At 49.8% G+C, this 20,810-nt stretch overlaps 1 protein-coding gene across 3 annotated transcripts in view; it reads left to right on the top strand.

The window, feature by feature from the left end:
• Nucleotides 1–11,478: 11,478 nt before the first annotated feature.
• Nucleotides 11,479–20,810, top strand: part of DLG5 (discs large MAGUK scaffold protein 5) — a 128,786-nt gene continuing 119,454 nt past the window's right edge. For 2 of the 3 annotated variants that reach the window (XR_011538253.1, XM_070613054.1), the window contains exon 1: nt 11,480–11,900. Coding sequence is in view for 2 of the 3 variants with exons in the window: in XM_070613054.1 (XP_070469155.1) it covers nt 11,597–11,900 (304 nt within the window). In the remaining variant the exon portion in view is untranslated. Of the gene's footprint in view, nt 11,901–20,810 lie in introns of all 3 variants that reach the window. The other variant, XM_070613048.1, reaches the window with a different exon arrangement.

Here is a 20,810-nt window from a genome sequence, read left to right as displayed (position 1 = left end):
GACATGTCACCATTTAGGAGGCCCTGACGCGGCTGCTGGGGGATTAGCAGGGTGGCCACCTCATTCCTAGAAAAGTTCTAGGCCTGAGGTGGAGGAGCTACATTCGCTTCTGCCCCTCAGTCCCTCTCTTGGGGTTAATGAATGTTTGTGGAAACAAAATGAACTAAGAATACATGAGAGAGAACCCAGAATTTCTCTGGAACGTAAATGAATCTTGCTCCCAACTTTGAAACCCCCAAAGATTCTTCTATTAGTGATGGGTATTCATTTGCAAATGTTCAGAGGTAGTACAGTGAGGCTGTGAAGACCTCATCTCTGGATCTGGGTTATCATCGCTGTTCCACTTGCTAGTTGTGTGACCTTGGGCATGTCATTTGACTTCTCTGTGACTCAGTTTCCCCACTGGTGAAGTTGACAGGATAATGGTACACACTTTAGAGGGTTGTTCTGAGGACTAAGAGAGTTGATACATGTGAAGCTGTTAGAATACTGCATGGCCAAGAGCTAAAAAGAATGGTAACTATTGCAATTGTGTTCCCCATTGCCTTTGTCTTGTGATGAGAAGGTGGGACCAGCCCTGGGTGGAGCCGACCTCAGGAAAGAAGGGACTCCTCTGGAGCCAGCCAGCCTCCCCAAATAAAAGAGGCTCAGAGAGGCTGGGTGGGGCACTCCGCAACCAAAGAGGAAAACCCCCCGCAGAGGGCAGAGCTCCGCGGACCAACAACTGGCCTGCCCCGGTTGGGAGGCTTCTATGGCTCCTGGCAGCTCACTCCTGGGCGCACCTTCACTGTCTTTAGCCTGCTTCGGTTTCCCCATACGTATCAGCCAACATCTGTGGAGTTCCTGAGAAGGCTCATGTGCTTGCCTTCGGAGGGTGGGAGTACAGGGGAGCAACTGGAGACCAAGACTGGTTTCTCAGGGGCCTCCGGAGGAGAGGAGCTTGGGTAAGTAGGCACTTTTCCTGCCTGGGCTTCAGGTTCCCCCTTGAGAACAATGCAGGAACTGGACGTGTGATGAGCACACCCAGGTGTGCTCAGAACAAGAGGGGCGTGGTGGATGTGGCTGCTGAATTGAGATCAGAGGTGACCCGGGGAGGGGAGGAATATCAGGAGGCTCCCTGCAACCCAAGGCAGTTTCCTCCCAAAAGGTTTATGCCCAGAGTGATTATCCTATTTTACATGTAAGAAAATTGAGTCACAAAGCTATTAGACAATTAGGAGGTGCGGAAATCAATGAAAACCACCCAAATGAAAATAAACAGAGGATATCTACTCTGAGTTTGCTGTAGCAAGGGCATCAGCCACCACCATGTGCTTTTGATGTGTATAGAGAAGTGGTAAAGTTTTATAGTGGAAAAAAGGGCAGACTTCAGGTACTCTCTCACTGGAGGCTGGAGGCATGGGGAAGTTGGAGGCAGGTTAACTAGCAGTGGGGCATCCTGTTTGATCAGTTAGGGGAGCATACTTGGCTTTCTCCAGTTGGTCCTAAATTGCAAGTGGATGCGGGAATTAGGGAAGCTGTCCATGTGAAGTTCTGGCCATTTAGGGCGATTGTTCCAGAGGTGGTTCTTTGGCTTCCTGGCCTGGTTGCTACAGACAGACTGGTTGGCTCTCTGAACTGGTTGCTTCAGATTGTGGGTCAGAGTTCTATTTTTATATACAGCCTGGCCATTGTCCATTTGTATATTCAGTCTCTCAGAGGTCTTCACGGCCTTGCACTCCAGCAGTCACCTCTGCGGGGCCTACTGCTGCTGATGCATGAACACCCTGTGTGACTATGCTTGCCTAAATGAGGCCTCCAGGGAGGGGCTTTCCCACCAAGGAACAGCTCCCCCAGAACTGCACAGAGCTGATGCTTCCTGGCAGAAAGCTGCAGGCCAGTGTTCCATCCAGCAGCTGTTTTTTTTAGCTGCTGCTTCCACACAAAGGAGGTTTGCTTAGAGACAGCAGCCTTGCCGACAAATGTAGGGAGTTGTTCCTAAGGCCATTGATGCTAACCACAATTCCATCACTTTTCCATCTTTGTGATCCTGAGCAGGTTGACTTGCTTCTCTGAGCCTCTGCGTTGACTAGAGGCTTTGTTACCACTATGTGGGGGATGGGAGAGACGATTGAGTGAATGTCTGTGAAAAATGACTTTGAATGCCCTGGAAGGGGTGGAGCCCAGGTGAATTTCTGATGTACCCAAACCAGAGTTCTCAAGCTGCACTGCCCCTTCTAACATGCTGTTTCTGGCTTGGGTTCATTCTTTCCACCTCCAAGAGTCTAACTGGGCTGTGGGTCTATTTACATCTGATTTACATGTGTCTGCACAGATAAGACAACTGTTAATTTCTAGCTTGTTCTCCAGCAGCTGGATTTCACTCCTTTCAAGACAGGGGTAGATTTGATGCATCTTCAAAAGCTCACCTGAGGCTTCTCAGCCACTCCCTGGCACTAGAGATTCTCTCCCCTGTGAGATGGGAGACACATTAGCGCTGGGAGGGCAGGAATGCTGAGCCTCAGGTCCCTCACCTGTAAAATGGAGCTGCTCACAGTACCTACCGCCAATCGGTGTATTGGAGAGTGACTGAGGGCTGCAGGAGAAGCATTCAGTAAAGTGCCTGGCACGTACTTAGCACTCAGGAAGAGGAACGGTCACAGTTTGCTCTGTGGCTGGGGTTGTAGGAACCCCAGAGACACTGATCCTCTCAGACTATTCTCTGGTCTAGACTAGAGAGACGGAAGTACTCCGTTAGGGAGTTCCTGAGCTCAATTTTGGGCACCAGAAGCAGGTCATCTCCTCTCCTTCTCTAATTCAGTCTTCCAACCAATAGTTTTGAGCCTTTATCATTCATCAGGCTAGATGCTGGGGATACAGAGGTGAACCGGCCAGGGGTGCAGTGGAGCTTATGTCCAGTGGGAGGCCATCACTAACCACAGTCACATAAAAAGTAATGCAAAATGTGATGAGTGCCAGAAAAGAAAATTACTGCTCAAAGGGAATAGAAGCCAATTCTGATAATTTGGGGAGATGCTAGGACTAGGTGGGCTTCTGAAGAAGTGACCTTTAAATTGAGACCTAAAGGATGAAAAGGCGCTAGCTCCCCTTTGTCCCACTTTCCCTTGCCTTGGTTCTTGCAGTCCTCAAGTACTTCTGAAGTGTCTGCTCCAGGCCTCCACTATCCCAGGCACTGTGAGGGATATGAGAAAAATAACAGTGCAAGGTCGCTGTCTCCAGTGTGTTTCCCTGTTTCCCAGGGACACTCATGAATGATGTGAGGCAACAGATAATGGCAACAGGGGGAAAAGTGATTCAAAGTATCAGCACTCTGCAGTTCAGGGCAGGGGAAGGTGAGGTCAGCAGGAGGGTTTCCTGGCCCTAAATGATGAGAGGGGTTTGGGCAGGTAAAGAGGAGCCAGGAGGAATGGTCTCCAAGGGGAGATGGAGAGGGTTGGTCACTGGAGCACTGGGGGGTGGGGGTGGGGGCGGTGGGGGTTAATAGGAGATAAAGTTAGAAGACAGCAAGCCTTGGGGGTCTAGCTAAAGAGCTGCACTTTGTCCTGTAGGTAATGGGGAGCTAGCTGGGACTCTTGAGGAAGTGAGGGAGTAGTATAGTGTTCTGAACAATGGATGGAAGACTATGCTGGCCAGTCCTGACCCACTAGGATTCACGGGAAAGCTGCTCAGACCTGAGGTTCAGCATCGTTGTTGTCAAACTATGGGTCCTTTGGGAGAAGTAACCAGGAAGATATTATCATATAGTATCAGATCCCTTCCAAATGTGACTTTAGACTAACTTCTGGAGAAGAGTCACACCTTAAGAGCATTCTAACAGGAAGAAGGGATAAAGGGGAGGAGCTGGGGCATAAGCCTTGCAGGATTGCTGCAGTTTGGGTGGGTACTGGGGGAACTAAAAGCTGAACTCGAGGACTCCAAAGGAGGGCATGGGCTGGAGTAGAGGGAGCAGTGAACTGAGGTGATGAACTTAAGTTCTTGGCCCAGTTCTGACAGTAATTGGCTGTATAGTTTTGGGCAAGCAACTTTCCTGCTCTTCATTTGCAAAACAAGGTGGGATGCCTCAGGCCCTAGCCTAATGCCTGGCACACAGTAGACACTCAATAAACAGTTGTTAATTATTTGTTAATCATAAATTAATCCCTTCCTAGAATATGAATCTCTGATCTCAGAATTTTGCCCTGTCCTGGCACTCTGGGCAAGATTCATTACTAGATACAGGCCTCTCTCAGATTTCCTGTTTTAAAATCTGACGGCATTTGCTTCTGGGCTATTCCTGTACCAAGAACACGAGCAGTCTGAAGAAAAATGACTTCATGATTTCCGAAGCTACCAAGAGCCAAGCTTAAACTAATTTTTTTCTAACAGGTATAGTTCATTTCAATGTCATAAAATTCCTAAAAATTGTGGGAAACATGGCGTTTTCATAAATAGAATTCCATTTTCAGCATCCTGGGGGAGTTCATTCTTTTAAGGAACTCTTCAAGGAAATCCTTTTAAGTGTCACATCTTCTATGTTGGGCCACCTGCAATTTCCAGAGTAGGAGGGAGAAATGATCCTGGAAAGGATTGCTTCTCCAGTCACACACATCCAAGTGTTCATACTAGTGCAGTCTGTACTCACAGACACCGACGCTCACACTGAAATAGACCCGCTCCTGCTCACAACGCCCTCACACTCTTACTGTGCATGTGTGCACATACATGCTCACACATGCACACACGCTGTGCACGTACACACATTCTCGAAGGCAGCCTTGTTTACTCCCAAAGGCGCCACACACCAGGATCTGTTTCTCCAGGGAACAGCTGTTGCTTATCCATCAGGACATAAAGTCCAGGGTCAGAGCCCCTTGGGCCCCGGCTCACTCACTCTGCAGAGAAGGCCCAGTTTCTAGGTATCTTCATTTGAAAACTCCCCCTCCAATCAGTGGTGGAGAACTGGATTCTGTTTTTCAAAGATGCCATAAATAGTTACCCCAAAAGCAAGTCCTGGTGGAAGACTAGGTTTCCATTCACTCACACAACAGGGGTTTTTGAGTCCTACCAGTGGCAGGCACTATGGTAGGTGCTCAGAGCTTGACAGTGGACAAATTAATATTGCTCCCGTTCAAGCAGAGCTCATCGTCTTTGGGGACCTTCTATTGTAGCCATAACAAAATTTCCACAAACTTAGAGCTTTAAAACAACCTACAGGGGTGGCCCCGTGGCTGAGTGGTTGGGTTTGCCCTCTCTGCTTCAGCAGCCCAGGGTTTCACCGGTTCGGATCCTAGGCTTGGACATGGCACTGCTCACCAGGCCACGCTGAGGCGGCGTCCCACATGCCACCACTGGAAGGACCCACAACTAAAAATATACAACTATGTACCGGGGGACTTTGGGGAGAAAAAGGGAAAACAAAAAATCTTTAAAACCACCTACATGTAGCATCTCACAGCGCTGTGGGTCCATGTTGGCTTAACTGGGTCTCACAAGGCTCAACTCAAGGTGTCAGCCAGCTGGGCTCTGATCGGGAGGCTGTGGGAAGAATCTGCTTCTAGGCTCATTCAGGCCATTGGCAGAATCTAGTTCCTCGCTATTGCAGGACTGAGGTCCTTATTTCCTTGCTGGCTGTTAGCTGGGGATTGCCCTTCACTCCTAAAGCCTCTCTCTTGGCCCTGCATGTGGGCTTATACAGTAAGAGCCAGCAACGGCAAGTCAAGTCCTTCCCCTGCTTGGAATCTCTCTGACCTCCCCATCTGCTGCCTGCAGCTGGAGAAATTCTTTGCTTTTAAGGGTTCATGCGATTAGATTGGACCCACCTGGATAATCCAGGCTGCTCTCCCTATTTCAAAGTCTGTAATTTTAATCACATCTGCACAGTCCCTTTAGCCATGTAATATAACGTATTTCATATTCACAGGTTCTGGGGACTAGGGCATGGACATCTTTAGGAGAGTGCACTCTGCCTACCACAGGGATATAGGAAAGTAAGTTGACAATTTTAACAATAGACTTTTTTTTTTTTTTTTTTTTTGCTGAGGAAGATTCACCCTGAGCTAAGATCTGTTGTCAATCTTCCTCTTTTCTTACTTGAGGAAGATTTGGCCCTGAGCTAACATGATGTGGTGATGAGAGTTATTAATAGAGCTCTGTGCCAATCTTCCTCTATTTTGTATGTGGTTCACCACCACATCATGGCTGGTGAGTGGGGTAGGTCTGTGCCTGGGGTTCCAAACTCTCGAACCTGGGCTGTGGAAGCGAGAGTGCTATGCCCTGGGTGGGCTGCACCAACAATACACGTTTTTAAATATTAATAAAGAGGAGGTAAAAAGTTGCAATGAGAGCAAGGAGCAGACAGCCCTTTCAAGAGGAGGTCAGTCTGGCTTCCTAAAGCAGGTAACATCTAAGTTGGAATACGCTCTGAATCAAAGGGTTAATGCTCTCTGGCAGTACTGTGCTTGCAGAAACCTGGAGGAGGCCCGGCCCTCAGGACTACATTAACTAGGGGATGGATTTCTGAGCAGGGGCATCTTCAACAGGCTCTGGTGGGCCAAGCTTGTACACAGGGCGAGGCAAGAGAGGGTGGGGGGCCTGGTACTTAGCCCTCCAAGGGTGGCTGCTCCACAGTGGGTGGAGTTCAGCTACCTCTGTTGAGCTCCCAACCTGCCGCCCACGTCCTGGGGCATCTGAGAGACTGTGTGAACCTCTCTCACTTTGCTTCTCATGCTGCTCCTTTCTCAGGTGCTCTCATTCCCCATCTTTCCATTTCTAGCAGATATTACTTTTGAAATGAGGCCTCAATGCAAACCTCTTTAGTTTGTTCATTCATTTACATATTCACTTATTAATTAAAAAATATCTATGAGCACCTACCACATGCCAGGCGCTGTGCTAGGGGTATACAGCAGAGAACCAAGTAGAAGGGGCCCCTGCCCTCACCTGCCATGTAAATACAAGTGAAATGGAAGTCTTTCAGCTGGAGTCCACAACCATTCATTCAGGGACCTGGAATCATCTGCTCAAAAACTGTTGCTACATGCTGCAGAGAGGCCTTCCTCTTAGATGGATGAGAGAGCAGAAGCCAAAAGAACAGTGACACCCACCATTGACTGAGCACTAACTACTTTCATCCTGTTATGAATACCCCTATTTTACAGATGAGGAAACTGAGGCACAGAGAGGTTTACCCAACGTTACCCAGTTAATAAGATGCAAAGCCACTATTTAAATCAGGCCTTCTGACTGCAGAAGTTGCCAGCTCAAGCACTACATTAGGGGGTTATATGCCTGCCAGATCCCAGGCATTGTGCTCAGGCTGCATATAAGGCCTGCCATCGAATTCTCCTAATTACCCTACCAAAGGGTGAGGTTTATTGCCAATTTCGAGGTGCAGAAATTGAGGCTCAGAACAGTAACTAGCCCAGGGATACACAGCCAGTGAGTGTCAGCACTGGGATCTGAGCTCAGATCTGTCTAGCTCCAAAGTGATTACCGTTTAGGAGGGAGGGAGTGTGGGGAGACAAGAGGGATGAAGAGTCAAGGTGGAGAGAAAGGAGCTGTGGGAGAAGCAAGGGTTAGAGGGAGAACAAGGTGGGGTGCAGTAGGGCAGAGTTAGAGGAGGTGTAAAGGGGAGGCCCCAGCTGGCACCAGGAGGTTAATGGGCGGAGAGCAGTTTTCTGTGGGAAGTTGTACTCAGAAGCTGGACTGCAAAGCACTAATCAAGAAGTAAGCTGTCTATGAGCATGTGGAGGTCCCAGTGTCAGGCAGTGGTTCTTTCCTGAGGACACGAGAGAGGGCAGCCGGGCCTTTGAGAATGGGGAGACCCGGGCCTCTTTGCTGACAAAGGGGAGGAAGGTCTGAGTCATACCAGAGGGAGACTGGTAAGACTATGTGCATGTGAGTATGTGTGTATGTGAGTGTGTGTGTGAGGGGTGTGTAAGGATTGTATCCAGAGCATGAGAGTGCTGTTCTCAAGGAGAAGGGGCCCTCTTTTTCTATGATTAGAAGAAAAGAGGAAAGGTAGGTAAATCTATAGCGAAATTCTTACCCAGTAGAAGAGTGAGGTGAGAGGGTGATTTGTAAAATGGGGACACCCATCTTTGTCTTTCATCTGTCCCGCATTATGGTGAGATTGCATTAGTTTCCCTGGGCTGCCGTAACAAATTACCACAAACTGGGGAGCTTAAAACAACAGAAATTTGTGGCCAGTCCCATGATGTAGTGGTTAAGTTCAGTGCACTCTGGTTTGGCAGCCCAGATTCGTGGGTTTGGATCCTGGGTGTGGACCTACACCACTCGTTAGCCATGCCATGGTGGCGACCCACATACAAAGTGGAAGAAGACTGGCACGGATGTTAGCTCAGGGCTAATCTTCCTCAAGCAAAAAAACCCAGAAATTTACTAGCTCACGGTTCTGGAAGCCAGAAGTCCAAAGTCAGGGTGTCGGCAGGGTTGGTTTCTTCTGGAGGCTCTGAGGGAGAGTCCGTTCCAGGCCCCTCTCCTAGCTCCTGGTGGCTGCTGGCACTCCTTAGCACTCCTTGGCTTGTAGACACATCACTCCAACCTCTGCCTCCATCTTCACATGTATTGTCCTGTGAAGACACACACTGTGTGTGTGACTGTGTCCAAATTTCCCTCTTCTTATAAGAACACCAGTCACTGAATTGGGGCCCATCCTAATCCAGCATGACCTCACTTTAACTTGATTGTATCTGCAAAGACCTTATTTCCAAATAAGGTCACGTTCACAGGTGTTGGGAGTCAGGGCTTGAAGGTATCTTTTGGGGGGATACAATTCAACCCAGAACAGGGCACAAAGGAGATAGTGTGTGGGAATGTGCCCTAACAGGTATAAAATGCTACAGAAATACAAGGTCACACCAAGGTGACAGGTTAAAGGAATCCTAAAGTTGAATGTGTTTATAAAGTAAATGATTTCCTTTAGAATTTATGTTTTGATAAAACCCCAGAGTTTCCAATAATGGGTTTGCTGAAAGTAATGTCTGTCACTGTACAGCCCCTGGGAGAAAGCACTCTTAGCAAATGGGCTTCCTCACTGGTTCCGGAGAAGGCTTCCAGGGGTGAAACACACATGTCCCCCACCATCCTTTTAGAAGTTACTGGGAGGGGCCGGCCCGGTAGCGCAGCAGTTAAGTGTGCACGTTCTGCTTTGGTGGCCCAGGGTTCGCTGCTTCGGATCCCGGGTGTGGACATGGCACCACTTGGCAAGCTATGCTGTGGTAGGTGTTCCACATATAAAGTGGAGGAAGACAGGCATGGATGTTAGCTCAGGGCCAGTCTTCGTCAGCAAAAAGAGGAGGATTGGCAGCAGATGTTAGCTCAGGGCTAATCTTCCTCAAAAAAAAAAAAAAAAGAAGTTACTGGGAGACCATGGCTCCCTCCTGCCCCTTCCTGTCTCAGGCAGCCTTTGGATCCGGGATTTACCCACAGTTGATTCCAACCATAAACCAAATTAACCTACAACTTCTCCTCTCCTGTTCTTCCACACCCTAGATTTCTGGTTAATCCAGCTAAGAACAGAGGTCCACGTTAAGGGTGGATGCCTCTGTGGGTGATTTAGGCTCTGCACTTGCTGTAGAGGAAATGGTGGCCAGAAGGGGGAACCATCTCTCAGAGGGAGGAGGGGGCGGGACAGCTAGAGAGCCTGTCTAGATCCCTGGCACTGTCCAATAGCCAGCCTTACCCTCCCTTAGAACCTTGCCCAGCCACAGAAGCCCGGACTATCTGAGCAGGGTTTAGTTCTTAAAAGAGTTTAGTTCCGCCATTTGGGTCATGGAGGCCTTAAGAGTTTGATGAAAGCTATGGACCTCCATCCCAGAAAAATAATACACATCCACAAAAAAGTTCAGATAATTTCAAAAGCTTCACTGATACCCTGGAGCTTATTCACGAACTCAAGGACAACAACGCCTGAAAGAATATACTCTCTCCACCCGGTTTTCCTGAGAAAACTGAGATCAGTCGGGGTAATTGATTTGCTCCCAGCTTGTGCAGCTATTTACAGGGAAATTCAAAACTGAAGTGCAAATTCTGGTACTCTTGTTTTAACCACTATATCGAGTTTGTTTCCATTAAATAAAAGCGACTCCTCTCCTTAAAGAAGCAGAATCTTGTAGTAAGCTTTGCTTTTGGCTGGAGGAGAGGAGTTGTCGGGGGGGGGGGGGGGGGGGGGGAGGGTGTGGGGGGGGGGGGAGTGACAGCGTCAGTAGAAAAAGCACCTGTGGCCCCAGTGCTTGTAAACAAGCTTCACTCATTCCAGCACAGACGTCTGCAATGGCGCTGGGATCCCTCTCGACACTAGCGCGGTGGGGTTACTGAGAGCGACCCGTTGATTCTAGCTTCGAAGGACCTCCTCCTGCAGTCGGGAGGTAAGTGTCCACAAAGGGCTGTGATGGAAGGCAGACGTTCTTGGACTTGGATCCGAACTGAAGATCCTCATTGAGCGCATCAGGGAGGCAAGGTTTCCATAGCCCATTGATTTACCTTCTCGAGACTAGCTAGAATCTGAGAGTGCCATATAGGGAGGAGGGCACCTCTCCTGCCAAAAACATCGACGGCTCCACTGCAGACCCCCACCTCTCCTCCTCATCCAGCAACACATCCCCTCCTCCCCTCAACATCCAATGCTCTTTAGACTCAGGACCAACTCACCTAAAATGGGGGTGAGGGGAAAGATCCTGATTAACTGAGTCTCAGGAGATTATACTGGGAAATTCTTTATAAAAGAGTTCCTGGATTGGGGGCAGGGCTTTGCTTGAGGGGGTCTCCAATAGCTTGGGAGCTTCCCGCGGGGCCCCCAGCTCCGTGTGCCCCATGCCCGGCGGCGCTTGGGCCTCGGGGACCCGCAGAGCAGGCGAGCGCGCCGTCCCCGCCTCCAGGCGGGCCGGGGGCGGGGACCCCTCCCCTTCGCCCATCCCCTGAGGGCCGGCCGCCCTGGCGCTTGAGGGAGGGCCGGGCGGAGGGGAGAGGGCGGCGGGGCGGGGCTCGGGCCACGGCGGAGCGGGCGGCGCCGCGGGGCCCCGGTGAACCGGACCGGGGCGCACGGGCCGGGCCGAGCCGAGGCGGCCGCCGAGCCGGGTCGGAGCCGTCGGGGGCCTGGCGCACCCGGCCTGGCCGCTTTCCCCGCGGCGCTGGGATCTTGGCTGGGGGCGGCGCCGGGGCCGGGGTTTCGGGGCGAGTTGTCTCGCGGGGCCGGGGAGGGAGCGGCGGCGGCGCGGAGGGGGCGGGGGAGCATGCCCGGCTGGAGCCGGGCCTTGGGGCGCGCCCCGGCCGCCGTCCCCACCTCCGCCTCCTCCTTCTCCTCCTCCGTCTCCTCCTCCTCCTCTTCAGTCCCGCCGCCGCTGCAGCCAACATGGCTGCGCTCCTGAGCCCGGGAGGCGGCCGCTGCTGAGCGCCGCTCGCCGCCCGGGCCCCCAGCCCGCCCAGGCCGCGGCCCATGGCCCCCGGCGCTGCGCGGCCCCCAGTGCGCTAGGGCCGCAGCCGGGCGCTCGCCGCCCCGAGGCGCCGCGGGGCCTCTCGCCGCCGCAGCCCGCCCGCGCGCCCGCCGGCCTCGAGCCCCGGAGCCGTCCGGCGGGGCGGGGCGGGGCGGCCCGCCACCATGGAGCCCCAGCGCCGGGAGCTGCTCGCCCAGTGCCAGCAGAGCCTGGCCCAGGCCATGACGGAGGTGGAGGCGGTGCTCGGGCTGCTCGAGGCCGCCGGAGCGCTGAGCCCCGGCGAGCGGCGGCAGCTGGACGAGGAGGCGGGAGGCGCCAAGGCGGAGCTGCTGCTCAAGCTACTCCTGGCCAAGGAGCGGGACCACTTCCAGGACCTGCGGGCGGCGCTGGAGAAGACGCAGCCTCACCTGCTGCCCATTCTCTACCTGAACGGCGTCGCCGGACCGCCGCAGCCCGCCGAGGGCGCCGGTGAGTGCCACCCTGCCCCGGCCTCTCGGACCTGCCGTCCACGACTTCTCTCTCCAGCTCTCCGAGGGGGAACGCACGAGGGCCATCAGTCTACCTGGCGCTGGCCACGCGTGGAACCTTCCCTCCTTTAGCCCGTCTCGGGGCGAGAGGGTGATGCGTGGACCCCTGCTTCACACCTCCTCCCTCCCGCAGTCCGGCCGTTGCTGTGAACAATGCCCGGCACTGCAGGCCTTGACCCTCCCAGGTGCCACGGCAGCAGGGTCCTCCCGAGACCACTAGGTCCAGCCGCGCGGCGACCTCGGAGGGATGTCCGTCAGTCCCTTTTTTAAGGCTCTTTACCATCCGCCAGGCCTTTGGGAGCCTCTGCTAGCCTTTAATCAATGACCCAGTCTAGAAGAATGGAACCAACGCCAGGACTGGTATTCCTGAGTTTTGGGCCCTGTCTTCTCCTTGCAGGACCACTGGTGTCTTTTCACTTTGTGGCTCTCACATCTCCCTCTGCCCAGAGCTCAAATCTGTGTGCTCACTCAGACTTGTGGTTGATTATGCACAGTGCCTGGTAGGTTTCTTTGGAAACTATGGACCCGGAAAAGTTGGGGAAGTTGCATTGCACCATGGGAAAATCCTAGTAGTGGCTGCTGGGGCTCAGATCCCTCCCTGAAGGTACTGAGCTGCCTGAGGGGGGAAAGTGGTGGCTGGTTCCCTTGGGTGGTGGGTGATGGGTTTGTGAGTGTGTGTGTGTGTGGGGGGGGGGGGTACTGCTGGGAGTTTGTGACAGGTGGTAGTCTTGGCCTGGCATGGTTGGGGAGTGTGGAAAGCCAGCCTTTTAGAGAAGGAAGCTTGAGGGAGAAGGCTTACCACTGAGGAAGGAAGAGAGCCAGCATTTATTAGGCACCTACTGTTGTGGCACGCCTGCATTTTATCACATTTACTTGTTACCGCTCTGAGCTGTCTATTATTCGTACTTCGCCAGAGAGAAAACTCCGGCTTGGAGTGGTTAAAATGCTCAAAGTACTGAAAACCAGGAGTTTTCAATTATGACTTATTGTTTTATTGAACACATTTTGAGGCAGGACGCAGCAACTGCCACCTTTTTAACGTCTTCTCCTTGTTTTAAGAGCCATCCGAGAGGGCTGACAGACTGTGCTTAGCAACTTGTAGGCCAAAGGCTATGAGACCTGTTTATTTGGCTGTTAAAAGCCTCACTTGTTAAGGGGATGATTTTATAAGCTGTTCCGGGTAACAGCTCCAGTGTATATTGGCCATCTCAACCTCACTTTTTATAGGGAAGGAAACTGACATACAGAGCCTAAACTTCTGGCCTGCAGCCCATCATTTCTTTGGTGGCCCGTCTGTCTCCACTTTGGGTTTCCAACTCTAGCATTTATGCCCCTCACACCTGCCTTCTGTCCCCTAGTTGTGATTATATATGAGTTTCTGGGCAAACTCAATTCTCTCCTGGGATGGTGCTTTGGAAGATGCTAAGAAGGGCTGTCAGATGTGGCCATGAGGATAAGGACAGAGGGAAATCTCACTGGGGTAATTTTTTTTCTTTTAATTGCTTTTATCTGTCTGTCTATCCATCTGTCTGTCTTGGAAGGAGAAAGTTTATCAAGGAAGCGCAGAAGTTGGAGTGCAGACTCAAGTCCTCATTGGGATGTGTTTGAATCAGTGCTAGCTTTAATCTCTGGAATAGATGGACAAATTGCCATTAATTAGGTCCCTCCCCTTTTCATTCCTGGTGGACAAGGTGGGGCCTCACAGGGTCAAAGTTCCAGGAGCTGGTCCTGACCTTCAAGGAAGGGATGGAATAGGGTTTGGATTTTATCCCTCAGGGCAGTGGTTTCAGACTCTAGGTTTATCACAATGCAGAGTTCTGTAACTTTGCCAGAGGATCATGAACTCCTCAGGAAAATAATTTTCAAAGGGGAATTTAAGTTTGTTTTAGCTAATACTTTAGAAAAAAATTAGGACAGCGTTTGATACGGCAAGATGCCATCTAGAGCTTCTGGGGGAGAGGGTGATGTGATGTGTAAGTAAGCGATAGAGTGTTGGGGCCTTTGTAAAGTAAGAACTACTGTGCAGGGGTTTGCCAACTTATTTTTTCTCTTAGCCAGGAAGCAGTGCATGATAGAGCTGCTGTGGTTGAAGGGGTGGAAACACCTGTCTCATCTCCAAGAAGCCAAAGTCAGGGAAACCCAGCACTGTGTCCTGCCTCCTTGCTCTCTCCAGCGGTTTCCACTCTGCAGGCAGGTCCACAGCTCTGTCTGTAAGTGGGCTTTAGTGCAAGGCCCTTGTGGGAACCTGAGAGAGGAACCAGTTGGCTTCCTGAGGATGCATAGCATCAAGGGGAGGCCCCTTTGTCACCAACTCTGCATAGGAGGTGCCACCATCACCTTGGTGGATTCCACACCCCGTGTGGGGCCCTGCTCCAGAAGGCCCATCCCCTGGCTGGCACTCTCTGCTGTGGGAGTTTGCTGTACTGCAGGCACATGATGTCCAGCAGCCCCTTCCCTGGGGTCTGGAACGGGGAGGAAGCTGTCCTAGGTAGTACTGGGCAAGTGAGCAAACCAAACCAGAGCAGTCTCTTCTGCTCGTGTTGTTTATAACCAGATGTTTATAACCCACCGTTCTCAGGCCTGGAGTATGAAGGGAACAAGAAAGTACAGTGCCGTTTTGTTTTAGGGGGTAGAGGGACTTCTGTACTAGGATTGATGATAACATTGCTGTTGGGCATTTTGTATCTTATACTTAATATCTCGCTTAATTGTGTGGCAACCCCAGGAGATGAGTGGTGTCATCTCTGCCTTATGCTGGGTTCCGTTCCCCTGTCTGTGAGGTGTGAGGATAGGGTAGAAAGCAGCCGGGAGTCGAGGCTAAGCCCCACGCTCCTGATTCTGTCTTGGCATTTTTTCCTGTGGCCTGATTAGGCCTTCCCCTTACAATTGCAGGCCATTTCCTGCATTGGGGAACTCTGTGGACTTATGTAGCCTTTCCTTGTCCCAATCCTGGATCTGTAAGGAAGAAGTGGTCACCTTTGCCCTGGCTGGTGGTGGTGAGAGGATGGAACTCTTGTTCTTCCCTGGATGACTCAGGGCCACAGTTGTACCAGGATCCTTTGTTTTTCCTCTTTGATTTAGTTACTAACATCTGAGTTTTCTCACTTGAGGGTCCTTGACTACCTGCCTCTGGAGTGAGAGCCCCTTCCTGGCTGGGAGCCTCAGCTTCTTCATCTGTGAGATGGGGCTGGGGATGCTAGGCTGCCCGCCTCAGCCACTGGGAGGGCAGAATGTGACTCGGGAGGACTCAAGTGCCTGGTCCTCTGCTTGGTCCAGCGGGGGGGGACAGAGACAGGGATGTGTAGGATGTAATTCCAGCCTGCAGCTCACTGCCTCTTTGGAGGAATGGGACACTCAGGAGAGTGACATTGTGAGATAGATCAGTTGAGTGATAGACCTGCAAGCAGGCTTTTCCTCCTTTTAAAACTCTGCATGCTATACGCTTTCCCCAGACACTCGCATCCCTGCCTCCTGGCTCTAATTACCATCTAAATGTGGAGGGCTCCCCAAACCAATCCACGCTGGACCTCTATTATGGGGCAGAAGTGGCAGAAGTTGATGATTGCCCTCTGGCCCCTGTCCACTGTGTGGTCAGAGCTGAATGTGTCTTTCTTGTCCCCTCCATGCCTCTCTTTAGTTTCCTAGTGAGCTGGCTGACTTGGCTTTACCAGAGTTAAGAGATTGGAGACAGTATCGTCTGCTGGAGAAGCCGAGGAAAGCTTCATGGAGGAACTGGGGCTTGAGCTAGGTGTTGAAGAGGTGCTGCAAGTGCGCAGAGGGAAAGGAGGAGGACGTTCTGGGCACAATAAGAGTAGATACGACGAGAGCAGGGGCCTCGCCATGAGAGGAGCGGTATGTTTTCAGGTTGTAGAAATTAGACCAGCCTGAGTAGAGCTGGACATTGGCATTGGCTCTGGGTGGATGGGATGCAGAGGTGATCTGGAGGACCATGATGGCTAGGCTGAGCCAGGAGTTTGCATGTCACTTGGAATTTAGGCATTGTGCACTTGTTAGAAGTTAAAGCTGGACGAATTTTATTTTTTTTAAGGAATAACTCTGCCAGGCTTTTCCAGCAGGACGAGTGCGGTTTGCTGCTGACTCTCAGATGTGGATTATTTATTATTCATTAGAGGTTATCTGGGCCTTTTGTTCTCTCCCTACTCTTTTGGATACCAGCCACCTTTTCTTTGTCCACTCTGCCCTAGAGGGTCAACAGGGACATAGATGTAAGTAAAGGCTCCAACCACTGTAGTTTTTCTTTTGGTTCTTTTAAGTGTATTATTGAGAGGAAGCGATGGAGGAGCTTGATAGTAATGGTCAACAAGAGGTTTCTAAGAGAGAGGCTGATTTTATTTATCCCTCTGTGTATTAAGTCAGGGCATCTTTATTGAAAGTGACAGAAACGTAGCTCAAACTGTATTAGGCAGGAAAGAAATCTACTGTATAATATTCTAAAACTTTGGGGTGGATTCGGAAACTGGCCTTTGGATGATTGATCGTGAATGTTGCGGGCTTTTCCCGTGGGCTTAGAACATGGCCTCAGACTCTTCTGGGCTTCATCTTCACAGCCCCTGACCAGAGGATAAAGGGAGCTCTAGCCAATCAGCCCAGGCTGAAAAATCTTTTGGAAAGATCCTGATTGGCCTGACATATGTCTGCATGAAGCCCAATCACTGTAGCTGGGGTTGGAGGACTAAGGTTAGCCCAGCGGTGGACCCAACCAATAGGATAGGGTGATGGGGTACAGTGATTGGCAGCCCATACCAGTACCATTTGGTTCTTTAGAGTGAGGAGAAGCAGTTCTCCAAAGGAAGAAGATCAGGAAGGATCACATAAGACTGCAGGTGAATGTCCACTACATGTGGTCTCATCTTTGTGCGATTATACAATTAGCAGAGGAAGTCACTGCTGGAGTAGGGTGGTGGGGAGAAGGGGTCAGACTTCACTAGATTCTAGACCTTGAGCAAGGCAGTTGACCTTTCTGAGCTTATCTCCTACTCTACAAAATAATTAAAACAAGAACTACTTCACTTTGCTGTTTGACAATCTGTGATAAGAAAAAAGAGCATCTTGTTACTTTGGTAAGCAGTGCAGCCTGGAAGCAGTCTTAGAACCAGAAACCTGGGATTCTCCTGATATTGCTGAGGGTTATGTGAGAGCTCCTTGTAATTATGCTGAGGAGATGTCAGGTTGCTTTTGCTGTGGCTGTGGGTCACCAAGAGCTGAATTTGCTGTTGTAGCCTTAATCTAGAAGAGATCCTGGCCCAAGGTAGGTGTTCAGTAAATTTCTGTTGAATGGATGACTAGTCAGCTGTGTGTAGAGTGAATGGTGTGTCCCTGTGTAAGTCTAGGTCCTCCTCCGAAATATGTGCAGATTCCTAAGTGGTGACTTTGCAGTGACAGAAGGCTGTGGGAGTGCAGGAAGGCTAGAGTGAGTCCCGGGTGCACACAAGGATGTCACCACCCACAGTATGTCTGTGATGGAAGCAGGTGGTGTCTGAAGTCCCCAAGGTCACCCATCAGGTATCAGCACTGTGAGGCTGGCTGCCAGGAGCCATGTGGAGTGCCCACATTACCTGTTTTAGGCGTGGAGAGCCCTTCCCTTGTTGCACTCAGAATTTGAATGTCAGCTTGGTGTCCTTGAAAGAGTCCTGGATGGTGATCTGCTCCTAACTGTGCAACATCTTGACCTTGGATAAGCTGTTTAACTACCCGAGGCTTGGATTTTTTTCAGTATAACAGTGAAACTAGAAGTTTAGCACTGACTGAGGACTTGCTCAGTCCTGTGGGGTTCTCAGCTCTTCCAAGGTAGCATTAGGTCCAGGGAAGCTTGGTGTTGGGGTTGGACTAGATTTCTGAGTCTCCTTCCGTCTCTGTACCATGACTTCTGTTTTCTGATTTAGTGTTGGCACTGAGTGATTTTTGATACTCAGACTTTCTATTTTTTGAAAAAGTAAGCAGCATAGGAGAAATATTTTGTCTTAGTTTTTTGTTCCACTTCATTCCGACCACCTGTACATCTTGCAGGCCAGTGCAAGGAGGCTCTTCAGTAATTTCCTGTGACCTTGGGAAGACATGAGCCAGAGAAATATTGGGCACAGAGCAAGAGGACTGAGCTGCTGCTCAGTCTGTGCAGTAGGCATGCCAAGTATGTTCAGCAGAGAGGGATTTTGAATGGGATTGAGCTGGGGCTACTGCATCTTTTTTCGCCTTGTACATGGGGCAGATTGCATTATCTCTGAATTGTGTCTCTATTGATCTTTTTGAGACAGAGTTCCATGACAGTGCTACAGAAACATTTTAAACTAAACACATGTTTGGAGTGACCCGTATGGGCCATCCAACACGAAACCCTTTGGTGAATAATTGTGAGGTGACTGTTTACCTTGATATTCATTGCACACTAAGGGTCGTAACCCATTTGCTTTGAGGTTTTTTTTTTTTAATTGTGGTAAAATATATGTAACATAAAACTTGCCATTTAAACCATTTTTTCCTATTTTTTTAGTGGCAAAATATACATAATATGAAATTGAGCATTTTAACCGTTTTTAAGTGTCCAGTTCAGTAGCATTAAGTCCATTCACATTGTTGTGCAGCCGTCACCACCATCCATCTCCCGAACTGTTTCATCTTGAAAAACTGAAACTCTGTCCCCACTCAGCAGTAGCTCTTCCTTCTCCCGCTCCCACCAGCTCCTGCCAGTCAACGTTCTGCTTTCTGTCTCTGTGAACTTGACTGCTCTAGGTACCTCATGTAAGTGGAATCATACAGTATTTGTCATTTTTGTGACTGGCTTATTTTACTTAGCATAACATCTTTAAGGTTCATCCACGTTGTAGCATGTCAGAATTTCCTTTTTTTAAAATTTTATTTGAGTTTAAAAATTTTTAATTATGGTAAAGAACACATAACATGAAATTTACCATCTTAACCATTTTTAACTGTCTAGTTCAGAAGTGTTAAGTACAGTCACATAGTTGTCTAAGAGATCTCCAGAATCTTTTCATCTTGCAAAACTAAAATAGCTCCCTCCCTTTTTCCCCTTCCCCTCCACCTCTGGTAACCACTATTCTACTTTCTATTTCTATGACTTTGACTACTCTAGGTACCTCATATAAGTGGAATCATACAGTATTTATCCTTTTGTAATTGGCTTATTTCACTTAGCATAATGTCCTCAAAGTTCGTGTTGTAGCATGTTTCAGAATTTGTCTTTTATAAGGCTGCCTAATGTTCCATTGCATGTGTTTACCACATTTTGTTATCCATTCATCCGTCAGTGGACACTTGGGTTGCTTCCCCCTCTTGGCTATTGGGCCTGAAGCTGCTGTGAACATTGGTGTACAAATATTTCTGTGAGTCCTGCTTTCAGTTCTTTTGGCTGTATATCCAGGAGTGGAATCACTGGTAATTCTAAGTTTAATTTATTGAGGAACCTCATATTGTTTGCTTCAAGTTTTAATTAAGGTAATTCGTTCTGGCCACAGTAACTTGACTTATGGGTAGGTGGCCTGGCTGGAGTCCTGGTTCCAACGTTTTCTTTCCTTTTTTCTTCTAAAAATTCTGTATTTTCCCCCCCAACCTATTTTGGAAAGTCTCAGGACAGTTCCTTTGGACTTTAAAGAAAGATTTGAGTTTCAGTAGTCATCTGTGACTCTTTTGAGGTCAGAAGTTGTTAACTGTATCATCCCAGCAGGATTCATATCTGGCAGCCAAAGGATGTTCACACATTTTCTTCTTGTTTGCAGTACTAACATCTCTATCCGCAAAGGCCTTGAAGTATGTTAGTTATTTCTGCTTTGTAGACGCTACTACCATTCAGGGTTGGTTTGGTTTTTCAGTCTTGAATTCAGGGTAATGGCCATCAAGATTTTCTTTCAAAAGGCCTAGATCAGTATTTCCCAAGGAAACGTCTTCTAAACACTAGTTCCATGGGATGTGCATGGTATTACTGGATGAAAGCGTTCTGTGGTCAAAGCATTTGAGCAGTGCTGGTTTGAGCAGGTCACACAGGCTCCTTTATTGGGGCCTCTTGAGAGGGCTTAGGAGCCAGTGTGCTTTGGGACTTCACTGCAGTGGGTTCACTATGCAGTGTTTCCCAAACCGACTTGACCACAAAATCCTTTTCCATGGAGCATCTTGCGACATCGGTGCTCTGAGAAGTGCACTTTTGGGAAACTTCAGCACTAGTGCACGGAACTGGAACATCTGTGTACACCATTATTTTTCATATTTTCTCCCAGCTCTCTCACTTGGGGCACCAAAACCTTAAACTTTCCTGTTGTTTTAAATTCTAATACCAGCTGAACTAGGCACATGTGATCCTGGGCGAGTAGATTTTTTAGATGTGTCAATGACTTAGATGTGTAGTAGATTCCAGGAGCAGTAGATGTTTCAGTTGTATGACGTTGGGTAGGGTGTGTGACTTCTCTGGGCCTCAGTTTCCCCAGTGTGGCGTGACAAGAATGAAGTCTGGTTTCGTGATGGCTGTCTTTGAGATGGTTCAACTTCTTGCAGTCTTCTCTAGGTGTTAGCGGGCAGGACCAGGCTTTGGTCCACAGTTGGGGCTTCCAGAAGCGCCTTGGAAGGATGTGTACAGATCTGTCTTGGTGGTTTGGTGACTGCAGGTCTGGGGACTGGCTAACTGTTGGGCAAGTCTTTCCTGAGCCCAGGGAGGTGCTGGGCTGGGGAGCAGGAAGATAGTCTCTGCCCTGAGAGTGTTAAGTTACTTCTGGGAAGACGGGTGATACAGATGAATGAGCCAGGTGGCCTGAGCATTGTTGGGGGGTTTCGAGCCAGGGAGGGAGTCCACAAGAGTAGAGACAGCTGAGTGTCATGAACCCTGTCT

This window comes from Equus przewalskii, chromosome 1 (genome assembly GCF_037783145.1).
Source record: "Equus przewalskii isolate Varuska chromosome 1, EquPr2, whole genome shotgun sequence".
Lineage (NCBI taxonomy): Eukaryota > Metazoa > Chordata > Mammalia > Perissodactyla > Equidae > Equus > Equus przewalskii.
Note: the sequence above shows the minus strand (reverse complement) of the source record. Positions and strands in the feature narration are given on the sequence as shown.